The 21412-nt window shown below is 42.3% G+C and overlaps 1 protein-coding gene across 9 annotated transcripts in view; it reads right to left on the bottom strand.

Annotated features, from left to right (window-relative positions):
* The window catches only part of pde10a (phosphodiesterase 10A), a 360355-nt gene that overhangs the window by 279779 nt on the left and 59164 nt on the right, over positions 1-21412 (bottom strand). For 7 of the 9 annotated variants that reach the window (XM_062976372.1, XM_062976339.1, XM_016997274.2 and 4 more), the window contains one exon: positions 7990-8058. The exons of the other annotated variants lie outside the window; for them this stretch is intronic. In XM_062976372.1, the coding sequence (XP_062832442.1) occupies positions 7990-8017 (28 nt within the window). In that variant the 5' untranslated portion in view covers positions 8018-8058. The remainder of the gene's footprint in view (positions 1-7989; positions 8059-21412) is intronic. 9 annotated transcript variants of the gene reach the window in all.

Below are 21412 nucleotides of genomic sequence, written 5' to 3'. Positions count from 1 at the left end.
TCTCAAGCTGCAAAATACCTACCAGAGGAATATTATCCTTGCTTCTTTTATGTAAGCTGTACATTTCCAACCCCTACCCAAAAGGCTCAAGCCCCTATGTATGACAGCAGTGCCAAGATGCAGGTTTAATTGTATTTTATCATACAGCCAATTGTTTCAAGATTGCATTCCATCACCATTTAACATTACCCTTTTCGGTTCCTCATTGTGACTTGGGCAACATATTCATCACAAGCTGCTGGCAATTTCATTCCAAATCTAAAATTGAAATTTGTTGTTATAAAAGCAAAAGGTTGTTTAAAATACTCTTTAACACAGAAATATGTTTTGTCAAAACATTTGTGTATAACTTTATCACTCTGTTGCAAGAGCCCTGTTTGTCTCCCTTCACATATGGTGTGCATTTTTACCAGATACACACAAGTAAAAATACAATCCTTTGTTTCAGTTTTTGCGGCTAACATTTCTATGACATGCCATCATCTTGTAAGTATAATGTCCCAGCAACTGCCTTGTTACTCCTTTGTCATGGTTTTATTGAAAAACCATCATACAAAAAGTATGAAATAGCTGCATATTTTTTTACTGAAATTGCACTGTATTGATTTGATCAAACTGTTCTAATTTGTTTTCATCCTTTCAAGTATATGCTTTCAACTGTTATAGTATTGTGAATAGCTTAATTTTATTTTATTTTTGACTTTTGTATATATTTGCTGCTGAAGAAAAACCTCTTTTCACCCAGCTTAAAAATAAATTATCATTTGAATGTCTTGTGAGAAGCTTACTGTCAGAAGCTTATGTGTCTTCTCCCATTCTAAAACTTACAAGCATCCCCTAGCACAGTGGTTCTCAACCCGAGGTCCCCAGATGATTTTGGCCTTCAACTCCCAGAAATCCTAACAGCTGGTAAACTGGCTGGGATTTCTGGGCGTTGTAGGCCAAAAACATCTGGAGACCCCAGGTTGAGAACCACTGCCCTCTGTCCCACTCAACATTCAGGCAAAAAAGACGTTGCCATGAAATAAAAAATATGCATTCCCCCTTCCCTTGATTTCTCCAGGTTGGACTAAACAGGGTCTCCTCATGAGTAAGGTGAGGGGGTTGTAAGGATCATTTGCATGTTATTCAGTAGACTTTGAGGAATTTAAGAGATAGTACTGGATCTCGCCAACAAAGAAAAGGAACAAGCAAGCTGACCAACTACCAATTGCCCTCTCCTCTCTCCCTCTTGCTGTGCTGATTAAATGACAACTCCTTTTGCAGTTCGGACTCAGTTTTCAGCATTGAAGTAAACTAAAGAAAAGATAGAAAAGAGAGACTATAAGATTTTTAAAAACAGCAGAAGAATATAGGATGTCAATGGATTAATTGGGACTGTCTTTGGAGGAATCGGGGGCATGAGGCTCCTTTTCAGCACTTCTTTTAAAGTGCCATGAGAATGAAATGGGACATGGACAGATGCCCATCTTGCCACTAAGCAAGTGACTTCCACAGGAAAAAGTTGCATGGGTTTTGGATGCCAGGAGGAAGGACTGCCATACATGGCACATAGGAGCATGAACCTACATCGGCAGAATGTATTGCTTCCTTGCTCACTTATTGGCTGCAGTGCAGCAGTAAGAAGCATATAATTACAGAGTTGGAAGAGACCTCATAGGCTATCGGCCCACCCCCTGCCATACAAAAAATATTTAAATCACTCCTGACAGATGCACATCTTGCCTCTGTTTAAAAGCTTCTAAAGAGATGAGTTCCACTACACTCTGGGGCAGAGGGTTCCACTGTTGAACAGCTCTTATAGCCAGAAAGTTCTTCCTAATGTCCATGTGGAACCCCCTTCCCTGTCATTTGAGCCTATTGCTTCGAATCCTAGTCTTCAGTGCAGCAAGAATCACAGAATCATAGAATCATAGAGTTGGAAGAGACCTCACGGGCCATCCAGTCGAACCCCCTGCCAAGAAGCAGGAAGATGACATTCAAAGCATCCCTGACAGATGACCATCCAGCCTCTGCTTAAAAGGCTCTAAAGAAGGAGCCTCCACCACAGTCTGGAGGAGAGAGTTCCACTGCCGAACAGCTCTCACAGTGAGGAAGTTCTTCCTGATGTTCAGGTGGAATCTCCTTTCCTATAGTTTGAAGTCATTGTTCCATGTCCTAGTCTCCAGGGCAGCAGAAAACAAGCTTGCTCCCTCCTCCCTATGACTTCCCCTCACATATTTGTACATGGCTATCATGTCTCCTCTCAGCCTTCTCTTCTGCAGACTAAACATACCCAGCTCTTTAAGCCACTCCTCATAGGGCTTGTTCTCCAGACACTTGATCATTTTAGTCGCCCTCCTCTGGACACTCTCCAGCTTGTCAACATCTCCCTTCAATTGCGATGCCCAGAATTAGACACAGTATTCCAGATGTGGTCTGACCAAGGCAGAATAGAGGGGTAGCATAGGAAGGAAGGCCCATTTCCTATCTACTGCTCTTTCCAGCCTGTGGCAAACTCCTTACACTACCCTGTTATTGAACATTCAAGTCATACCCATTTCTTCATCAGGCAGATGTTAAAAATTATTTTAGAGGGAAAGTGTGATGATGGAAAGTCACAGATCTGTATATTTCTTGAGATTTTAAGATTGTTTTGGGGGCAGGGGTGCTGTAGAAAAAGGCCACCCCCCTTGTGGACTATGAGATAAACACTAAATGGAAAGAAACCAAATTGCCTTCTCCATAGCTAAAAACAGGGAAACTTTTATACTGGGAGAGCATAAATTTTAATGCAGCACCCCACTACTTATAAGATGTCCGAGAAATTTGAAGCAAATTCATAGCTAAGTGAGAAATCACTGTAGTTAAAAAGTGCAAGCTTGTACAGTGCTTTCTTCTCTTCTGTGAATCCCCATTTTATTATGAACTGTCAAATAAGCAGAAACCATGAGTGGTTAATAGGGAAAATTGTGCACTAAGAAGTCTGCCAAATCGCAAGAGCAAGCCAGATCTTTCAAACTCTCTCACTTCAGCTAATAAAAATGAATGCCCATTTGCCATTTCTTATCTCCTTTATCACATCTCTCACCAGCTAAAGAAATACAGAGGTCATGCAATATTGAAAATATTTAGATTACGCCTCATCCTGATGACTCCACTGGACTTTTTTATCTGTGCAAAGATAGTGTTTTGGAGGTGAAAGTAAAATGGTAAATTTATGAACAACACTTGAGTTTTCATAATTCTGGTTATACTGCTCTACAAGTTATATGTTTCACAGATGAATTCAAATGTTCTTTGTGTTATGTAACAGACTGTAACAAAATGTAAAGGTTGATAAAATAACTGGATTATACGGCAGTGTAGATCCAGTCTCAGTTCCCTAATCTAGCCATGTTATCACTCTTGCATGTTGTATTTATTTATTTAACATTAAAATAAAACTCTATTGACAAAGGCTTTCATGGCCAGAATCACTGGGTTGCTGTGATTTTTTTCAGGCTGCATGGCCATGTTTCAGCAACATTTCCTCCTAATATTTTTCCTGCATCTGTTGCTGGCATCTTCTGAGGAGAGAATGCTGCTAGAACATGGCCATACAGCCCAAAAAACAGCAACCCAAAACTCTGTCTGTCTTAAAAAAAAAAAAAAAAAAAACCTCTGTCTGTCTGTCTGTCTGTCTATTGATACTTGATCAGCCTCAATTAATATTTCCATACTAAAAGGGACCTCAGACGTTCTGAGGGATGCAGGGTCAAATCTGAATACAGTAGAGTCTCACTTATCCAACATAAATGGGCCGGCAGAATGTTGGATAAGCGAATATGTTGGATAATAAGGAGGCATTAAGGGAAAGCCTATTAAACATCAAATTACGTTATGATTTTACAAATGAAGCACCAAAACATCATGTTAGACAACAAATTTGGCAGAAAAAGTAGTTCAATATGCTGTAATGCTATGTAGTAATTACTGTATTTATGAATTTAGCACCAAAATATCACGATATATTGAAAACATTGACTACAAAAATGCGTTGGATAATCCAGAATGTTGGATAAGCTAGTGTTGGATAAGTGAGACTCTACTGTAGTAGCAAATGTTTCCATTCTAAATGTATCTGTCTTGCCAATACCCTGCTAAACTTCTATTGCAGAGTTGAGCAGAGCAGAAATTCATAATCTCCACCAAGTATTTGATTTCAGGTAACAATCCCATTATCTACCCACATGTTCTATAAAAATATGAGGGTTTTTTTTTTTTTTTTGCCTATCTTCAAATTCAGATTCTTCCCTGACGTCAATTTAGCATAAGCCTATGGACTGAACTCTAGTTGATGAGAAAATTGCCACCTTGTTCTTAACATCGGATATTGCCGGCGAAGTATATTTTTAATGCAAAAGAACCTAATGCAGTCCCATACCAGCTCTTACTTCTGCTTTTCTGGAAAATTGCATAAAGTTAAATGAACAAACAATTATCTCCTGACTACACTTATACCATCAGTTAGCAACCTCAGCACATATCTGCTGCAGAAAAATTAAACATTTCTTTTCTCATCTACAATGCATCATTTGCCCTATTTCCTGTGTGTGCAAGACTGAAACTGTGGCCTCCAAACAACAAATCAGATTTTTTTTCTATTTCTCTTTCAGTTTTTGGCTCTGCAAATATCTTTTTTTCCTTCTAGTTTCTTCAGTGCTTTGATGGAATAGAAGAGTCAGAAGAAGCAAAACTGAGAATATGTAACTGAATTCAAACCTAAGGGAAGAGAAAAGTCATGCCGCCCTCTAGCGTACCTTTGTCTGCAACAAGTAAACACACCAGAGGCGTTTTTAAAACACAGAAATACAGAACGAGAAAAGAAGACCTGGGAACTGTGGGGGAAAGTGATTTTCTTGCCAAATTTAGTTCCCAAGGTACCATTTTGGTCTCTGTTCAAACGTAAAAACAACAAAGGGTGATCTGCATTTTGAATCAAGTTAAATTGACCTAGATGTTGTGAATGAATAAAGACATTTCACTCCATTCTACCTCATATTGTAACATTCACTAACATTTCTCTGAACATCTCCATCCTTTACAGTTTGTCTTACTTTACCATCGCGGCATATTAAACTGAACACCTATATTTTGAAACCAACTATGGGGTAGCATTCCAAGGATGAGTCTGGGAAAGCCTCAGCTTTCCACTCCATTTTTGGCAAAGACTGTGCCACACGCTTTAAGATCTATAGTCTCAGCTTGATGACCATTCAGTATTTCATAAAAACCCCAAACTGTTGTTAATCCCATTGAAGGTTTGTTGAAATAAACTAGCTTAATAAACCACCAGTTGCAACTGTGATCCTGCTCAGTTTGTTGGATTCAGGTAACATGACAAATTGTGAATAATGATAAATGGAAGCTAATGTTGCTAATATTTATTGTGCTAAACTGTGCTTTAGTATGGCATCAAACTGGACCAATGTGTCACAAAGTGTACCCTAGGAGGAAATACAAAGCAAACTTGAATATACATGAAACCAAGTATACGAATGCACTTTCCCCTACCATTTTGTACCCCTCCAACCTCCCTGGGATCATTTGTTTTATTTACAAATGCATCTAAACACATTCTAGGGAGTACAGAAAGTATTTTCGTCATGCTTGAAGCCCCACTCAGAGCTCCCTGGGGTTAAAAACATTTTTAAAATTCCCAAAATATCCATGAGAGTGCATTTTCACCCCATTTTGTGACCTTCCTGGGTCGGTTTAGGCCCGGGAAAGGCCTTTTATGAAACAGGAAATTACTTCTGTTTAATTCATGATATTATAAAGCAGTGGTTCTCAACCTGTGGGTCCCCATATGTATTGGGCTTCAACTCCCAGAAATCCTAACAGCTGGTAAACTAGCTGGGATTTATGAGAGTTGTAAGCCCAAACACCTGGGGACCCACAAGTTGAGAACCACTGTTATAAAGCTTTACACTGGGCTTAAAATAGTCCAGAAACCCCAACCCCACCCAAATGATGAAAACGCATAGCTCCATATCTCCAGAGTGCCCTTTTTTCAAATTCTGGTGCAGTTTTATTGGGACCAAATTTCATACAACAAGTTTGCATTCATCTGCATCTCTGCTGCACCTTTTTTTTACTTACAGAAAAGAATCACCACATTTACATTCTGCTGCATTGCAGAGAAATTGTGAAGCAGTCAAAACCAAAATAAGCAACAGCAAATCATGACCAATATAAGGGTTTGTTTGTTTGTTTTTTTACAAAAAAGAGAAATGAATTTTTTTTAACTTTCACAAAAGGTACCAAAGAAACATTCCTCAACACAATTGCAAAACTTAAATCCTCTTGCACAAAGGAACTACAACAACAATTAGGGTTTACTTAAATAGCCAGACTGGGAAGAAATGTCAAATACTTCTAGCTCTAAAAAAGTAGAGATGCTTTTATATCTATACATATTACTGTTTACCAAATTTCATCTTTACAAAGAAATATGAAATGCCCAGGAAAACACAAACAGAATTTAAACTATTTGTTGCCATTTCAACAACAACAACAAAAAACCTTGCTTTTACAGGACTTGCAGTGGGTCTGTGTGGGTGTTTTCTATTCTTTTGCCCTTCATGGCACTCAACCTTAGTCAAGTAGGAATGGCAAAGGAAACATGATTGTGTCTCAATGCTATCTAGACAATCAAATCTATGAACAACAACCATTCTTGTTAACCTTGCCCTGAGTTTGAATGGTTGGTTATTTCTGACTCCATTGAGAGTATCTCATGAAAGATTACCAACATATTTAGTGAAAAGCCTATACCTCTTTCAGATGAAACTTAATTTACATCAGTATAATATACTAATTGTAATTTTTCCTTCCTAAAACTATGTACAGTACAACTTCCATAATCACTGCAAATATATTCACGAACTTACTGCTGAAACAGGGAAGCATGGATAATAGCAAAAACCTATTGAAATCAATGACTTTTGCTGGATGTTACCATAAACTCACCCTGAAAAACCTAGAAAATCCCAAAAGATGTATACAGTAGTTTCCTTGGAAATCCAAGGTGGCTCTGATAACTTTCAGTGGAAGCATTACATAGAATCACCTGGTGAATGTAGAAATGTTTTGGAAAGGATGTACTGTATTTTATTGGATGCAGGTAGAAGAAACCATTGGTTATGGCCCTGTGGTTACAAGGGTTGTATTTTATGAAGACATCAACACAGAGATGTACAGAAGAGTACAGTGAGTAGGGCTTCTGAACAGGTCACTAGAAGATGGGGCTTATTTATTTTTTGATCAGTGGTATAGTGAATCTCTTCTGGGTTTTGATCTGAATTTTAAATACACTTTCCAAAGTGCTAAACACATTTGGGGCAGAGATTAACTCTTCTTCTTCTTCCAGTTTTCATTTTTCTCCCTCTTGGATATTTACACCATAACTTATATTGTCTATCTAATTAGTGTGTCTGCAAGTAAATATATATATTTTAGTCAATAGGCAGCAACACTATGGGCTTAAAATATTATTGTGCTTTTTTTGAGAGTGTTTCAGAATGTCATCTGGAAAACAAAATATGAGAACATTCACCCCTCTGAGTCTATTTATTTTTATTGGTTTTTTTTTGTTTGTTTTTTTGCTACACTGATACTAGTTTCTTTCTTTCTTTTCTTACTATTTCGTCTTCTTGCATTCTGGATTAGTGATATGCATCACTCTAGTCAGTAACCAAAATATAATGACCCAGCATAGCAAATCAGACTTAACCACATGGTACTATAACTGATGGTGAGAGTCAGCTGAGGAAGTAATTGAGGATAATATCTATTTATCTATGTGTTTAGTTATGCATTTTTGGGAAGAATCACATTTGTTGTTGAAAAAAGTAGCTACACTTCAGCATTGCAGAAAATGATACTACAAAGTCATTGCAGCTCAGCCTTCATCATAATTATTACAGTAATGTTCATTTTCCAGTTAGCAAATGATATATACTGTACCAGTTAACTGCTGCAGAGTGCGTTGCATCAGGCATTTCTGTGCCCCAAAAGTACTTTTTGAGTTTGTTCCTATAAAAATAACAAACAAAAGAGAAACATTACCTATTTATGAGTTGACATGTCCTTTAGGGTCTAACCTTGGCACCATCTTGGAAGAGCCAGTCTCATCTATCATCTATCATGATCCAAAATTTCTTCCTTCTATCATTTATTCTTTTTTCCCCAAGATCAAACACAATCCTCTTTATGGGAAAAAGCTGAAACAAAATAGCAATTCAGTATTTCCATCTTTTCATTGTCATCTGATAACACTTTACTAGTCTTTACAAGTAGTGTATTTATCCAGATTTCGGGAAAGTTATCTTTCTGAACTATAGTTCCCAGAATTTACCTGTTAGCCAGGCTGACTGGGGATTTAGAAGTATTGCAATCTAAAACATGACTTTCCCAACCCTTTTCTGTTTTTCATCTTTCTTGGATGACAAACAAAGTCCTTTTTACTGTTTTTAAGAATCTCCCAAACTTCAGTTAATTCTGGCCCTTTTATTGCCTGACACACTCTTAGAAGTTTGGTATAGTCTTATTGGATTCATGCTTGAGTATATGTTCTTTTTGAATCTAAGCTTATTATAAAGCAGCCACGCTGCCTCTTAAGAAATCTCCATTTTTCTTTTCCATTGGAAAAGTTTGTGATTTTACCTTTCTTATTTAGCTAAGCAAGTGCAGTGAGCTTAAGCAGCCCCTATGGGACTGCCCAAATTGCCCCAGGTGCCCCTTGAAACAGAAGTAGCTAGAAAGCCACATCTGGATTTGAAAATATAAAAAGATACCATTGGCCCTTTCAACTTATTTAAAAGGTAAATTACAATTCCCGGGAGCTTTTGATAGAAACAAATATTCAGAAGTCACGATGAAACAGATTAACAGATTAGAGAGCTGAGCCAAAACTAACAAAATGAATTTCTACAAGGAGAAATGTAAGATACTACACTCAGGCAGAACAAATGAAATACAAAGATACAGAATGGGTGATGCTTGGCTCAACAACAGTATATATGAAAAGGATCTTGGGGTCTTGGTGGACAACAAGTTGAACATGAGCCAACAGTGTGATGCAGCAGCTAAAAAGCCAATGGGACTTTGGGCTGTATCAAAAGGAGTATAATGTCTAGATCAGGGGTCTCCAAAGTATGGCCCGCTGACCACATCCAGCCCCCCCCCCCCCCGGAACCATTTATCCGGCCCTCGCAGCTTTACCGCCTTTCCTGCATTGTCCCACTCCCTGCACAAGCCTTGAGCCTTGCCTTTCCTCCTTTCCTGCCACTTTTCTGCTGCACGAGACTGAGCCTCTCCTAGCTTCTCCCTCTCCCTGCAAAAGTCTTGTAGGAGCCTCGCCTTTTCCCCTTTACCTCCACTCAAAAGGTATTTTAATTATTATAATTATTTATTAATTATTAAGGGGTATTTACTCCGGGTTAAGGAATACGCTGATTAGCAATACACTCCAGATTTCGGATTTCTCTCAGGGCCGAAGCCTTAGCGGAGGAAAGAGTTTCTTCCCCCCGCTAAGGCCTCGAGACCTGGGAGAAATCTGGAGTATATTGCTATTCCTGATTAGCAATACTCACCGGATTTCTCCCAGGGCTCGAAGCCTTGGCGGGGGGAAAGTGTTTCTTCCCCCACTAAGGCCTCGAGCCCTGGGAGAAATCCGGAGCATATTGCCAAATGCCCAGCTTAGAGAAAATGGGAGCATATTTCTAATCAGCCCTTAGTGAAGGACAGCCTGAGGGAGGGAAAAGTCCTCCTCCCTCTCTTGAGCTCTCTCCGGCTCAGCAGTGCCCCAGAAGGAGGTGCGGAGGAGGGAGAGAGAGGCAGTGGTGAGATACAGAAAACCGGAACTCTATTATTATTATTATTATTATTATTATTATTATTATTATTATTATTATTATTAACATTGAGGCTGGGTGGCCATCTGTCAGAGATGCTTTGCTTGTGCTTTTGGTGCACAAAGTCAGAAGGGGGTTGGACTAAATGGCCCAAGGTGTCTCTTCCAACCCTCTTTATTATTTTTATTATAATTATGATTATTGTTAATATTGAGGCTGTATTTGTTCTGGTTTTGTTTATTTACTTCAAAATAAGATATGTGCAGTGTACATATGAATTTGTTCATAGTTTTTTAAAAACTATAATCGGCCCTCCAACTGTCTGAGTCACGGTGAACTGGCCCCATTTTTAAAAAGTTTGGGGACCCCTTGTCTAGATCAAGAGAAGTCATGGTGCCTCTCTTTTCTGCTTTGGTTAGACCTCAGCAGGAATACTGTGTCCAATTCTGGGCACCACAATTTAAAAGAGATATTGACACGCTGGAATGTGTCCAGAGGAGAGCAACTAAAATGATCAAAGGTCTGGAGACCATGCCCTATGAGGAACATCTTAAAGAACTGGGTGTGTTTAGCCTGTGGAGGAGACATGATTGCTGTGTATAAATATGTGAAAGGATGTCATAAGGAAGAGGGAGCAGGCTTGTTTTCTGTTGCCCTGGAGTTTAGGACTTGGAGCAATGAGTTCAAATTACAGGAAAGGAGATTCCACCTGAACATTAGGAAGAACTTGCTCTCTGTAAGAGCTGTTTAGCAACTCTGCTTTGGAGTGTGGTGGAAGCTTCTTCCTTGGAGGCTTTTAAACACAGGCTGGATGGACATCTGTCAGGGGTATTTTGATTTTGATTTTCCAACTGGCTGGTGTTGGACTAGACGGCCCATGTGGTCTCTTCCAACTCTATTATTATATGATTCTATGATCTCTTTTGTGGGCCAGAGAGGGGCAGTCCAAGTAACCTACAATGCTTGGGGGCAATGAAACAGCCTTTGAGAGCACACACATATGTGACTCTACACCAGGCATGGACAAACCTCAGCTTTCCAGATGTTTTGGACTTCAACTCCCACAATTCCTAACAGCCAGTAAGCTGGCTGGGATTTCTGGAAGTTGAAATCCAAAACACCTGGAGGGCTGAAGTTTGCCCGTGCCTGCTCTACTTTGTCCTCCTCATTTCAGTATTAAATTTTTCACATTCTTCTATCGCATGTGTACTCTTACCTCCCCCATAAGTTTTTGTCCATCTTTTCCATGGGCTTTCGTAAGACTCAGGATGTGCTCAGTATTCACATCCCCAGTTTTTACCACAAACTCCAAATCTACACTGCCCTCAAATTGCAGATTTTTTTCTCTGTCACATGTATAACTATACCCACAAATACTTGCATGAATTATATGTAGGACGTTATAAGGATAGACACTAAAAACCTTCAATCAACTGGTCAGATCAGTTTCTGTATAAACTTATGAAGCAGTATGCTTAACATTCCAAGATGGTTTACTTGGAAGAATGCAAAATGTGAGTTTAGCAAGCTGTTTAAAAATGATGAAAAGATTATAATCCACCTTGCAATATATTATGTCAAACATTTCATTTCCAGCCTTGACAGCAAATCTGTCTTCCACTCTTCTAATCTATGCTGCTTTTCCTTCAGAGACGACTTGGCTATTATAGTGCATAAACATTTTTGTCTTCCAGTTTGTCTGATGTTGCAACACGCTTCTTGTCTCCATCAGACAATTCTGGATGAGGGGGAGAATTAAGACTTCCTGGAAGTGAAGCAACAGCACACAACTTTCAGAGAAAATGGGCATATCGAGATCGAAGGTGCATCTTAATTGTTGAATTAATAGGGCTCAATACTATAGAATTGTGAAAGATGTAGTTTGGTAAGGCATCCATAGTCTTCAGCAGAGCAAGCTATAGACTTTACAATACTACGACCTGCAGAATTCCACAGCATTGAATCATGGGAGTTAACATTGTGTCAAGCATATTCATTCTACAGTGTAGATGCACGCTTACAGAACAATTCGATCCATCAGTCTTCCCAAGCTTGAGTCCCTCCAGTGGAGCTCGGTTATATTTTCCACTGGTTATGATGGCTTGGAGTTGGTGGAACTTGTAATTGTATGTTTGCAATCACAGTCTTGTATCTGAGATTAAATCCTGTTGGACATAGATAGGCTCATATTGTCTGACTGTAATCTTTCATACTTGCAGCTTACTTCATGATCAGTTGAACTTAATAAAATTTAAATATTAATGTGGGTTTTCCAGAAAAAGAAGAATTGAAACATTCCCTGAAAATGTCCCAATGCTCTAAATAATGTTATCTAATTTATCATATTGATTTAAGTGTCAGAACCCTGCTACTAGAGCCTGGATGTGGCTCTGAGTTTCAGGGTCACTGACATTGATAAGACACCTGCGGCTCAGGACTCGGAGAAGAAACGGCTGCTGGACTTGGCGGGGAATTTGCGCGGGGTTTTGCTGAGCGGGAAGAGACTTTTCAAATGAGGGGGAGGGTATATAAAGGATGGTTGGCCGGAGCCTCCCATTCTTGGCTTTTTTGATGTTCATGTTTCCTACAGTAAAAGTTTCTGGTGATAACACAGAGAGTCTCGTGTGTTCATTCAGGAGCGGCTGTGGTGAGCTGACACTAAGCCAAGAAAACGGACACCATCCCGCTGTAGCGGTGAGGTGTAACATGCAAGTGGAGGATGAAGAGCTCTTGGGCGCAGGAGGAGGAAGGTCGGAAAGGGCCACTCCCGAGCCGGACGCTGAGTTCCACCAGCTGGCGGCCCTGGCGTCATCCACCGCTTATGCCCAGCCAAATGGGGTAACCCAGAGGCGTGGAGTGGTGCGGGGAGACAGCACCGGAGGAGAGGAAGGTTCACCTTCCCCAGGCCCACAAAGGATGGTGTTTCTGGAGGAGAGGATGTCGGCGATGGAGACCACCCTGGCAGTGATGTCGAGGGCGATGGAGCGCCTGGCGTTTTTGGCGGAGCCAGAGAGAGGAAGGGAACTTCGGGCTGGCTCAATGTGGGACGTGAGCGTGGGAAGCAGCCAGGGCTTTGCAGACCTCCCAGCACCGAAGGGAAGGGAAATGCGAAAGGAGCCCGGCGCCCGGCCCAAGACCCAAACAAGCCTGACGCGGGTGGAGGAGAGTGACGACGAAGGGGAAAAACCTCCGAGAATCCCAGCTACGCTCCCAGCTGAGACCCTGGTGCCCCTGGCGAATGCCGGGCGTGGCACAGGGCCAAGAGAAGCAGCAGCGGGGCCCACTGGTCCGCAAGGGGGCTTGCGACGGGCGGAGAATTGGGGATTGCCACCACAGGGACCCCTACCGAGACGAGAGGAACTAAGGATCGAGTTTGGGGGAGAGTCCTCTGAACTGGATTTTTTCCTGACCACGGTGAGGGGCTATATGGAGGACAATGCTCACACTTTTAGAACGGAATCCAGCCGGATACGGGCCATTGGTGCAGTGTTGAAGAGGGGAGCGGCCAGCTGGTACGTTCAGCTGCACGCGCGGCGCGACCCATGTCTGGGGTCACTCCGACGCTTTATGGGGGCCCTGGAGACCCGTTTCCGAGATCCACTGGAGCAGATCCGGGCGAGGGAGAAGTTGAAGACCGTCTCCCAGGGGCAGAGGTCGGTATCTGAGTATGCGGAGGAGTTCCAATGCCTCGCCGAAAAGGTGCCGGAATGGTCTGCAGTAACAAAGATAGAACTCTTCAAAGAGGGTCTCAGGCGGGAGATCCTCTCCTGGGCGGTGCATCGTGATGAGCCTGACACACTGCGTGGATGGATTCAGCTGGCGGGGCGCGTCGAGACATCGCTGGCCCAGGCGAGGAGGCACCGAGGAGGGCTACAGCAGCGGCCGCAGATGAAAGAGGGGAGCCGGAAGGAGGGATCAACCCCAGCCGGGAGGAGAACGGAGCCGACAGGGAACGTGAGCGCCAGCAGGAGTGGCTGCTTCGTGTGCGGCCGGTTGGGCCACAGGGCTGCCGAGTGCTGGCAGAGAAAAGGGGAAGGCGGAGGCCAGCCCAAACCCAGAGCCGTGGCAGGAAAACGCGCCGAGGAAGAACCACCGATGAGGCACCACTCGGGGGGGTTGGTAAGTCAGGACAAAGCTATGATAGTGGTCCCCATTCAGCTTGAAAATGGCAGCAAACAAGCAACCTGCAAAGCATTTGTGGATTGTGGATGTTCCAGGAACATCATCTCCCCTGAATTAGCCGAGGGATTGGGATGCGAAAGAACGAACCTAGAATCCCCAATAGCTTTTTCGCAGTTGGACGGATCCACAGCATCGGGATCGTTAGCTAAGTACAGTGCCGAAGATGTAAAGTGTAAGATAGGGAGTTGGGAAGGAAAGGTGTCATTTGTGATATCACAAATAGCCAGCTATAATGTTATACTAGGCATGCCGTGGCTGGGGCAGGCCAACCCGCAAATCAACTGGGAGGATAAGAGCATGATCTTCAGGATGAATTTGGAAGAAGGGAGCCAGGAAGTTGAGAGGGAGCCAGGGAAAAGGGGGGAGGAAGACTCTATCAGAATAGCAGAACTGGCAGATAAATTACCCCCAGAGTATCGGGATTTTGTGGACGTGTTTGATGAGAAGGAAGCAGACAATTTCCCACCGAAGCGGAGAGTTGAAGTGAAAATAGAGCTAGTCCCAGGAGCAGAGCTTCCCAAGGCAAAAATATACCCGATGTCAGTTAGGGAAAAGGAGGAACTGAGAAAATACATTGATAAAAACCTAGCGAGGGGTTTCATAGAGCCTTCAAATTCCCCTCTAGGGGCGCCTGTGTTGTTCAGGCGGAAAAAGGACCAAACGCTGAGGCTCTGCATTGACTACAGGGGCCTAAATGCAATCAGTACTGTAAATAAATACCCCCTACCCTTAGTGAAGGACTTGATCGCCCAGTTATCGGAAGGACAGATATTCACTAAATTGGACTTAATTGAGGCCTACCATAAATTGCAGATCAAACCAGAGGACAGGTGGAAGACGGCCTTCTCCTGCGCATTCGGATTATTCAATTATCGTGTGCTCCCCTTCGGTTTGTGCGGGGGAGGGGCCGCGTTCATGCAATTAATCAACGAAGTATTGCATCCATTGTTGTACAAGGGAGTCTTTATTTTTTTAGATGACATATTGATAATGTCTCGAACTAAGGAACAACACGTAGAACTAGTCAGGGAAGTCCTACAAAAGTTGAGGGAAGCGAAGCTGTATGCGAAGCTTGCCAAGTGCGAGTTCAATAAAGACCAGATAGACTTTCTGGGGTATAGGATTTCCTCCCAGGGAGTGGCGATGGACCCTGCGAAGGTGGAAGACGTGAGGGGGTGGGAAGCCCCCAAAACACGGAAGCAGCTGCAATCCTTCCTAGGGTTCGCAAACTTCTATAGAACATTTATCAAGGACTTTGCGCGCCTCACTTTGCCATTAACAGATTTGTTAAAAACTAAAGGCAGGGGAGAAACAGCCAAAGTGAAGGCCCCAGGGGCCAAACTGACATGGACAATAGAATGCCAGGAAGCTTTCGAAGCCCTTAAAAAGCGTTTTACTGAGGAACCTGTCCTACAGCACCCTGATATGTCTAAGGCCTTTGTACTACATTGCGATGCGTCAGACCGGGCATATGGGGCAGTTCTGCTGCAGAAAGACGAGGGGGGGAACCTGAAGCCATGTGGCTATCTGTCAAAAAAGTTTAGCGATACAGAAAAAAACTGGCCGATTTGGGAGAGAGAAGCCTTAGCGATTCTAAAAGCACTAGAGTGCTGGAGACACTTTCTGGAAGGAAGTGGAACACCGTTTGAGGTGTGGACTGATCATAGAAATTTACAGTATCTAAGATCCCCTCGTAAACTATCAGCGAAGCAAATTAGATGGGCCCAATATTTCAGCCGTTTTGATTTCAGACTCAGATTCTTCCAGGGGAAACATAACATACTCGCTGACGCTCTCTCTCGGATGCCTCAGCACGGGGGAGGAATTCAGGAATCTGAAGGGAGCCTGTTCCTAGATAAGCAGTGGGGCCTGGCAGTACTAACTCGAGCACAAGCGGCCAAAGAAAACAAACGTACTGCCATTTCCACGGGGGGAGGAGAAATATGGGAGGAAGAGTTGAAGCGAGCGTATGGAATGGACAAATGGTTACAAACTAACAAGGAAAAGGGAGAATTGTGTGGGGATTTGGTGTTTGTAAATAAGAAATTGTATATTCCTGAATGTTTAAGACGAGAAATGTTAAGGAAGTGCCACGATAACAAGGGTGCGGGTCATCTAGGCCCCACCAGGACTATTAAACTGTTGGCCAAACAATGCTGGTGGCCCGGAATGAGGAAAGACGCCAGGGGGTACGTCACGCAGTGTGAATTATGTGCAGAGGGAAAAACACCACCGGGGAAGCCCCAGGGGCTATTGCAGAAGGTGGTGGAGCCCATGAGGCCATGGGAATGCGTGGCCATGGATTTTGTAGGCGAACTACCCCCCAGCAGAGGCCACAGATACATTTGGACAATATTGGACCTATTCTCAAAACAGGCACACTTTGTGGCCCTGCCGAAACTCCCCTCAGCTGAAAAACTTGCTGATTTGTATGTGAAGCATGTATATCGCCTACATGGGTGTCCCGACAAAATAATTAGCGACCGGGGAGTCCAATTTACTGCAACATTTTGGGGAAAATTCTTACAGCTGTTAGGAGCAGAAAGGAACCTGAGCTCGGCTTTTCATCCCGCAACCAACGGGGGAGTCGAACGCACCCAACAAACACTGTGCCAATTCTTGAGGATGTACACCAATTATAGACAGGATGATTGGGCGGACCTTCTACCGTTTGCTGAGATGGCTTTTAACGGGGCCGTACATTCGGCCACAGGTCGTGCCCCATTCGAAATAGTATACGGACAGGAGGTGGCACCTTTCCCCAGGCTACCCGAGTGGAAGGAAGGAGAGGGCCAGACCGACAAGGAATGGCCGGCCAAAATTAAGCAAGGGTGGCAGACCGTGGTGGAGGCATTGCGGGAAACACAAAAGAAGTACAAGCTCTTTGCCGATCGTAGGCGCCGAGAGGGGGACAAATTGGGCGAAGGGGATCTGGTTTGGCTGAGCACAAAAAACCTGAAATTGGGGTTCCCATCTAAAAAATTGGCTCCACGCTATATAGGGCCGTTCAGGGTAGCAAAAAGAATAAACGAAGTGACCTATGAGCTGAGGCTACCCAAGGACCTAGGAAAGGTACACCCGGTATTCCATTGCAGCCTGTTAAAAAAGTATAAAGGAACTCTGGACAGCGGAGAACAATAGTTGTGTTTAATCTTTTCCTTCCAGGACGAAGGGGAGGAGGACGCCATGTCAGAACCCTGCTACTAGAGCCTGGATGTGGCTCTGAGTTTCAGGGTCACTGACATTGATAAGACACCTGCGGCTCAGGACTCGGAGAAGAAACGGCTGCTGGACTTGGCGGGGAATTTGCGCGGGGTTTTGCTGAGCGGGAAGAGACTTTTCAAATGAGGGGGAGGGTATATAAAGGATGGTTGGCCGGAGCCTCCCATTCTTGGCTTTTTTGATGTTCATGTTTCCTACAGTAAAAGTTTCTGGTGATAACACAGAGAGTCTCGTGTGTTCATTCAGGAGCGGCTGTGGTGAGCTGACATTTAAGTATTATATTCAAACATAAAATGTACTTGGATATGTTATGGACTGGGTGCTGCTCTTCTTTAAATGACATTAAAATGCACATGAGGTGTGAGAATATGCCTGTTCCCCTTGATTTTAGTGTCTGAAATTATCCTAGAATTACAGTGTAGCTATGTATCAATTTAAGCCCTGTTTGCTAGATGGATATTTTGTTCTTTTCTTGGCAGCTTCCAAGACAAGATGCTGCACTGTGTATTATCCTGTGAAGCTTTGCTGTTGGACTTGTTAGCATCAACAAAGATCATGCAGTACAGGGAAGAGACCTCCCATGTTTCCAAGCAAACAATCCTTCCCCAGAGATGGAAGCCAAAAAGTTATTTTGGCACCTAGATCATAGCCTTTTGAAAATATACAAGAGATACTTTTCCATTTGCTGGGAACCTGCCACTACAATATAGCAAATCCATCATCACTGTATTCTGGACCTAAAATGGATCAAATATTAAGCACAATAAAATCCCATTTTTAGGGGATCAGGGAAATATATTGTTCTTCACCTTTGTGAAGTTACATGTACCATACGAGTAAAAGTTTAAATGTTCCTGAATGGTCATTAAATCAAAGGATCAAAGCATTCAATGTTGACCTTTATGGAGTGAGATTCATTAGGAGTCATATTACTATTAATATACTTGATTTTCTAATGAGGAAGTATTTTAAAATCAAGTGGAGTTGAAAGCCTGGATAATCTTCCTATGGACCTTTCTGAGAATCTGCATTACAGCTTTGCAGAGATAAAGCAGGCCTCTCAAATTTGGGACTATCTGTCAGAATTGTCACATCAGTCAGTATAGTCACCTATCTGAAAATTGGGGCAGATCTATACAGCCATATAAGGTGGCATGGCAGTTCATATCAGTTTATGGGCACCCACATAACACATGTGGGCTGATGTGTGTTAACCCATAGTAAGCTGCTTAATGCAGCTTTATCCCAGGTTAAAAAAATAGATGAAAGTCAAAATCTTACAACAGGATTTGGGCTTTCTCCTGTGTTCAAGCAAGGTAGACACCCACCCTATGCAAAATCTAGATTTTATGTCCCCAGAGCCATTGTGCATTCCCCAGGATCAGGCAGTCTGGGGAGTTGGAGTGAATGTCCCTCCCTGTCATTTGCACCTCCTGTTTTCATCACACAAAACACAGAAAGACATCATTAATCTGATCACTGGGGTGGTTACTTCCTGGTCCCTGCCATCAGGCCCGTTTCGTCATGGATGCCGCTGGAGCCCCCGCCTCGGGCGCACCTGAAGTGGCCGCGGTGGCAGCAGGCGGCAGCAGGTGGCAGCGGCCGCGACCACTGGGTTGCTCGCCGCAGAGCCAGGAAGTATTTTTGTATTATCGTGATATTTCGTGAGATCTCGCGGAAATCTTGTGAGATCTCGTGAGAATACAAGCTACTTCCTGGTTCTGCAGCAAGCAACCCAATGGTTGCCGCCGCTGCCCACTGCCGCCCCCGGTAAGTTTGGGATGGGGGGGCGCAATTTCGGGTCTAGGTTAGCTTACCACCTGGAAAAACCTAGGCCATTTGACTGTGCAAAGGAGGAGGGGAAGGGGGATTGGGGTGTGAAGGGGGCATGGAAACCAGTCTCATTCCCAATTATGGGGCTAACATCCTGCTGTGGAGCAAATGACATCAGCCCAGTCTGGTCATAATGGTTTGCACATTTTGTGCCAGTGTAGATATGAAAAAAGCCAAATCAAATTGAATTGAAAAAAGTGTTAAAGCTGAGGAGGTTAAACATTTGGATGACCAGATATTGGTATGGAGAGTTTAATAATTACTATATGAAACCTGCCTTATTAAGATTACATAATAGATTTAAGCCTAGACTTTAAAAAGAAATGTATTTATGAGTTTATTTAATAAAAATTAAAAAATAAATTATGTTACTTCAAATAAACAAGAAAGAAGGGGGGAGAGGCAGAAACTCAAATTATGTTTATGAAAGCATTTTTAAATAGGTTATCCCATCCATAAAACATATTCCAAAACTGATCACTTGTATATTGGACTATAATTTAATCACTAAGTTCAGCCTTAAATTTAATCTATATTATTGTTCTGCCTCTTAGTCTAATGCAACCAATAGAGAAATTCTGAAAAGAAAGGAAAAACAATTTTTGTTTGTCAGTTTGAGCATTTTAGAAGACAGAGATGGAAAAAAACACAGTAGTCAATTTGTTCTACATATGTGATAATGTTACCTGCCATAAGCTTTTGAAAGGGAGGAATCATATATTTTTTTTAAAAAGTGGTCCAAAGAATCAGATATCCCACGATACAATGGTTCTCAGCCTTCGTAATGCCGCAACCACTTAATACAACTCCTCATGTTGTGGTGACCTCAACCATAAAATTATTTTCGTTGCTACTTCATAACTATAGTTTGCTATTGTTATGAATTGTAATGTAAATATCTGATATGCAGGATGTATTTTCTTTCACTGGATCAAATTTGACACAAATATCCAATACGCCCAAATTTGAATACTGATGGGGTTGGGGAGAATTGATATTGTCATTTGAGAGTTGTAGTTGCTGAGATTTATAGTTCACCTACAATCAAAGAGCCTTCTGAACTCCACCAATGATGGAACTGAACCAAACTTGGGATGCAGAACTCCCATGACCAACAGAAAATACTGGAAGGGTTTGGTGGGCATTGACCTTGAGTTTGGGAGTTGTAGTTCACCTACATCCAGAGAGCACTGTGGACTCAACCAATGATGGATCTGGATCAAATTGGGCATGAATACTCAATATGCCCAAATGTGCACCCAAGTGGAGTTTGAGGAAAATAATCCTTGACATTTGGGAGTTGTAGTTGCTGAGATTTATAGTTCACCTACAACCAAAGAGCACCTTGAACCACACAAATGATAGAATTGGGCCAAACTTCCCACACAGAACCCTCATGACCAACAGAAAATACTGGAGGGATCTGGGAGGAATTGACAGTGATTTAGGGGAGATGTAGTTCACCTATCTCTGGAGAGCACTGTGAATTTTAAATAGTTTTTATTGAATTTAAAATTTTTCATACAATAATTGCTTTTGCCACATAGCAGATATTTAATTTATCATGCAATACTTGCATCATTCTTTTATATCTACTGTTGATTTATATCTACTACATCGTTAACATTTGTCTATCTATATTTCTTCATCGGGGGGGGGGGGATACACAAGCACTGTGAATTAATGTGTGTTTTCTGATGGTCTTTGGTGACCTCTCTGACACACCCTTGCGACCCCCAGATTGTGAAATGCTGCCATGATGCATGCTTTCTCTAAAGGAAAGTCTGAATCTTTAGGGCAAAGGTTTGCCAAACAGTCCTTTTGAATTCTTGTGAATATATATTCCAAGTTTTTCTCAACACTTTGAGCTACATCAGTAATTACTGCTGCCCTACACAAATGCACTGAACAGCGACGGGATGGTTGCATGTGTCATTACAAAGTACAATATGGTAGCTACTGAAATGAGTAATAACTCAGACAGTGCTTACATTTCAGCAGAGCCTTTGCTCGTGTCTTCTCCTTAATATAACACTGTTTCTAAATATATTATAAACACATCACTTTTTATTTTAAAAAGATGGATTTTGCCTGACATTCAAATATTGTTAACACTTTCGATTCGAAAGCACTATACATGCGTGCACACACACATATAGCGATTTCCAGCAAATGTTTTAGGCTTTACTGGTTGAGTTAGGAACACAACTTAATGGGTTGAAAAATGGCTTAAATGCCTTCAGGATGGGAAAATATTAAAATATATATTTTAAATGGTCGAAAAACACGTGTTGAGA

Source organism: Anolis carolinensis, chromosome 1, assembly GCF_035594765.1.
Source record: "Anolis carolinensis isolate JA03-04 chromosome 1, rAnoCar3.1.pri, whole genome shotgun sequence".
Lineage (NCBI taxonomy): Eukaryota > Metazoa > Chordata > Lepidosauria > Squamata > Dactyloidae > Anolis > Anolis carolinensis.
This window is presented reverse-complemented; position numbering and strand designations above follow the sequence as displayed.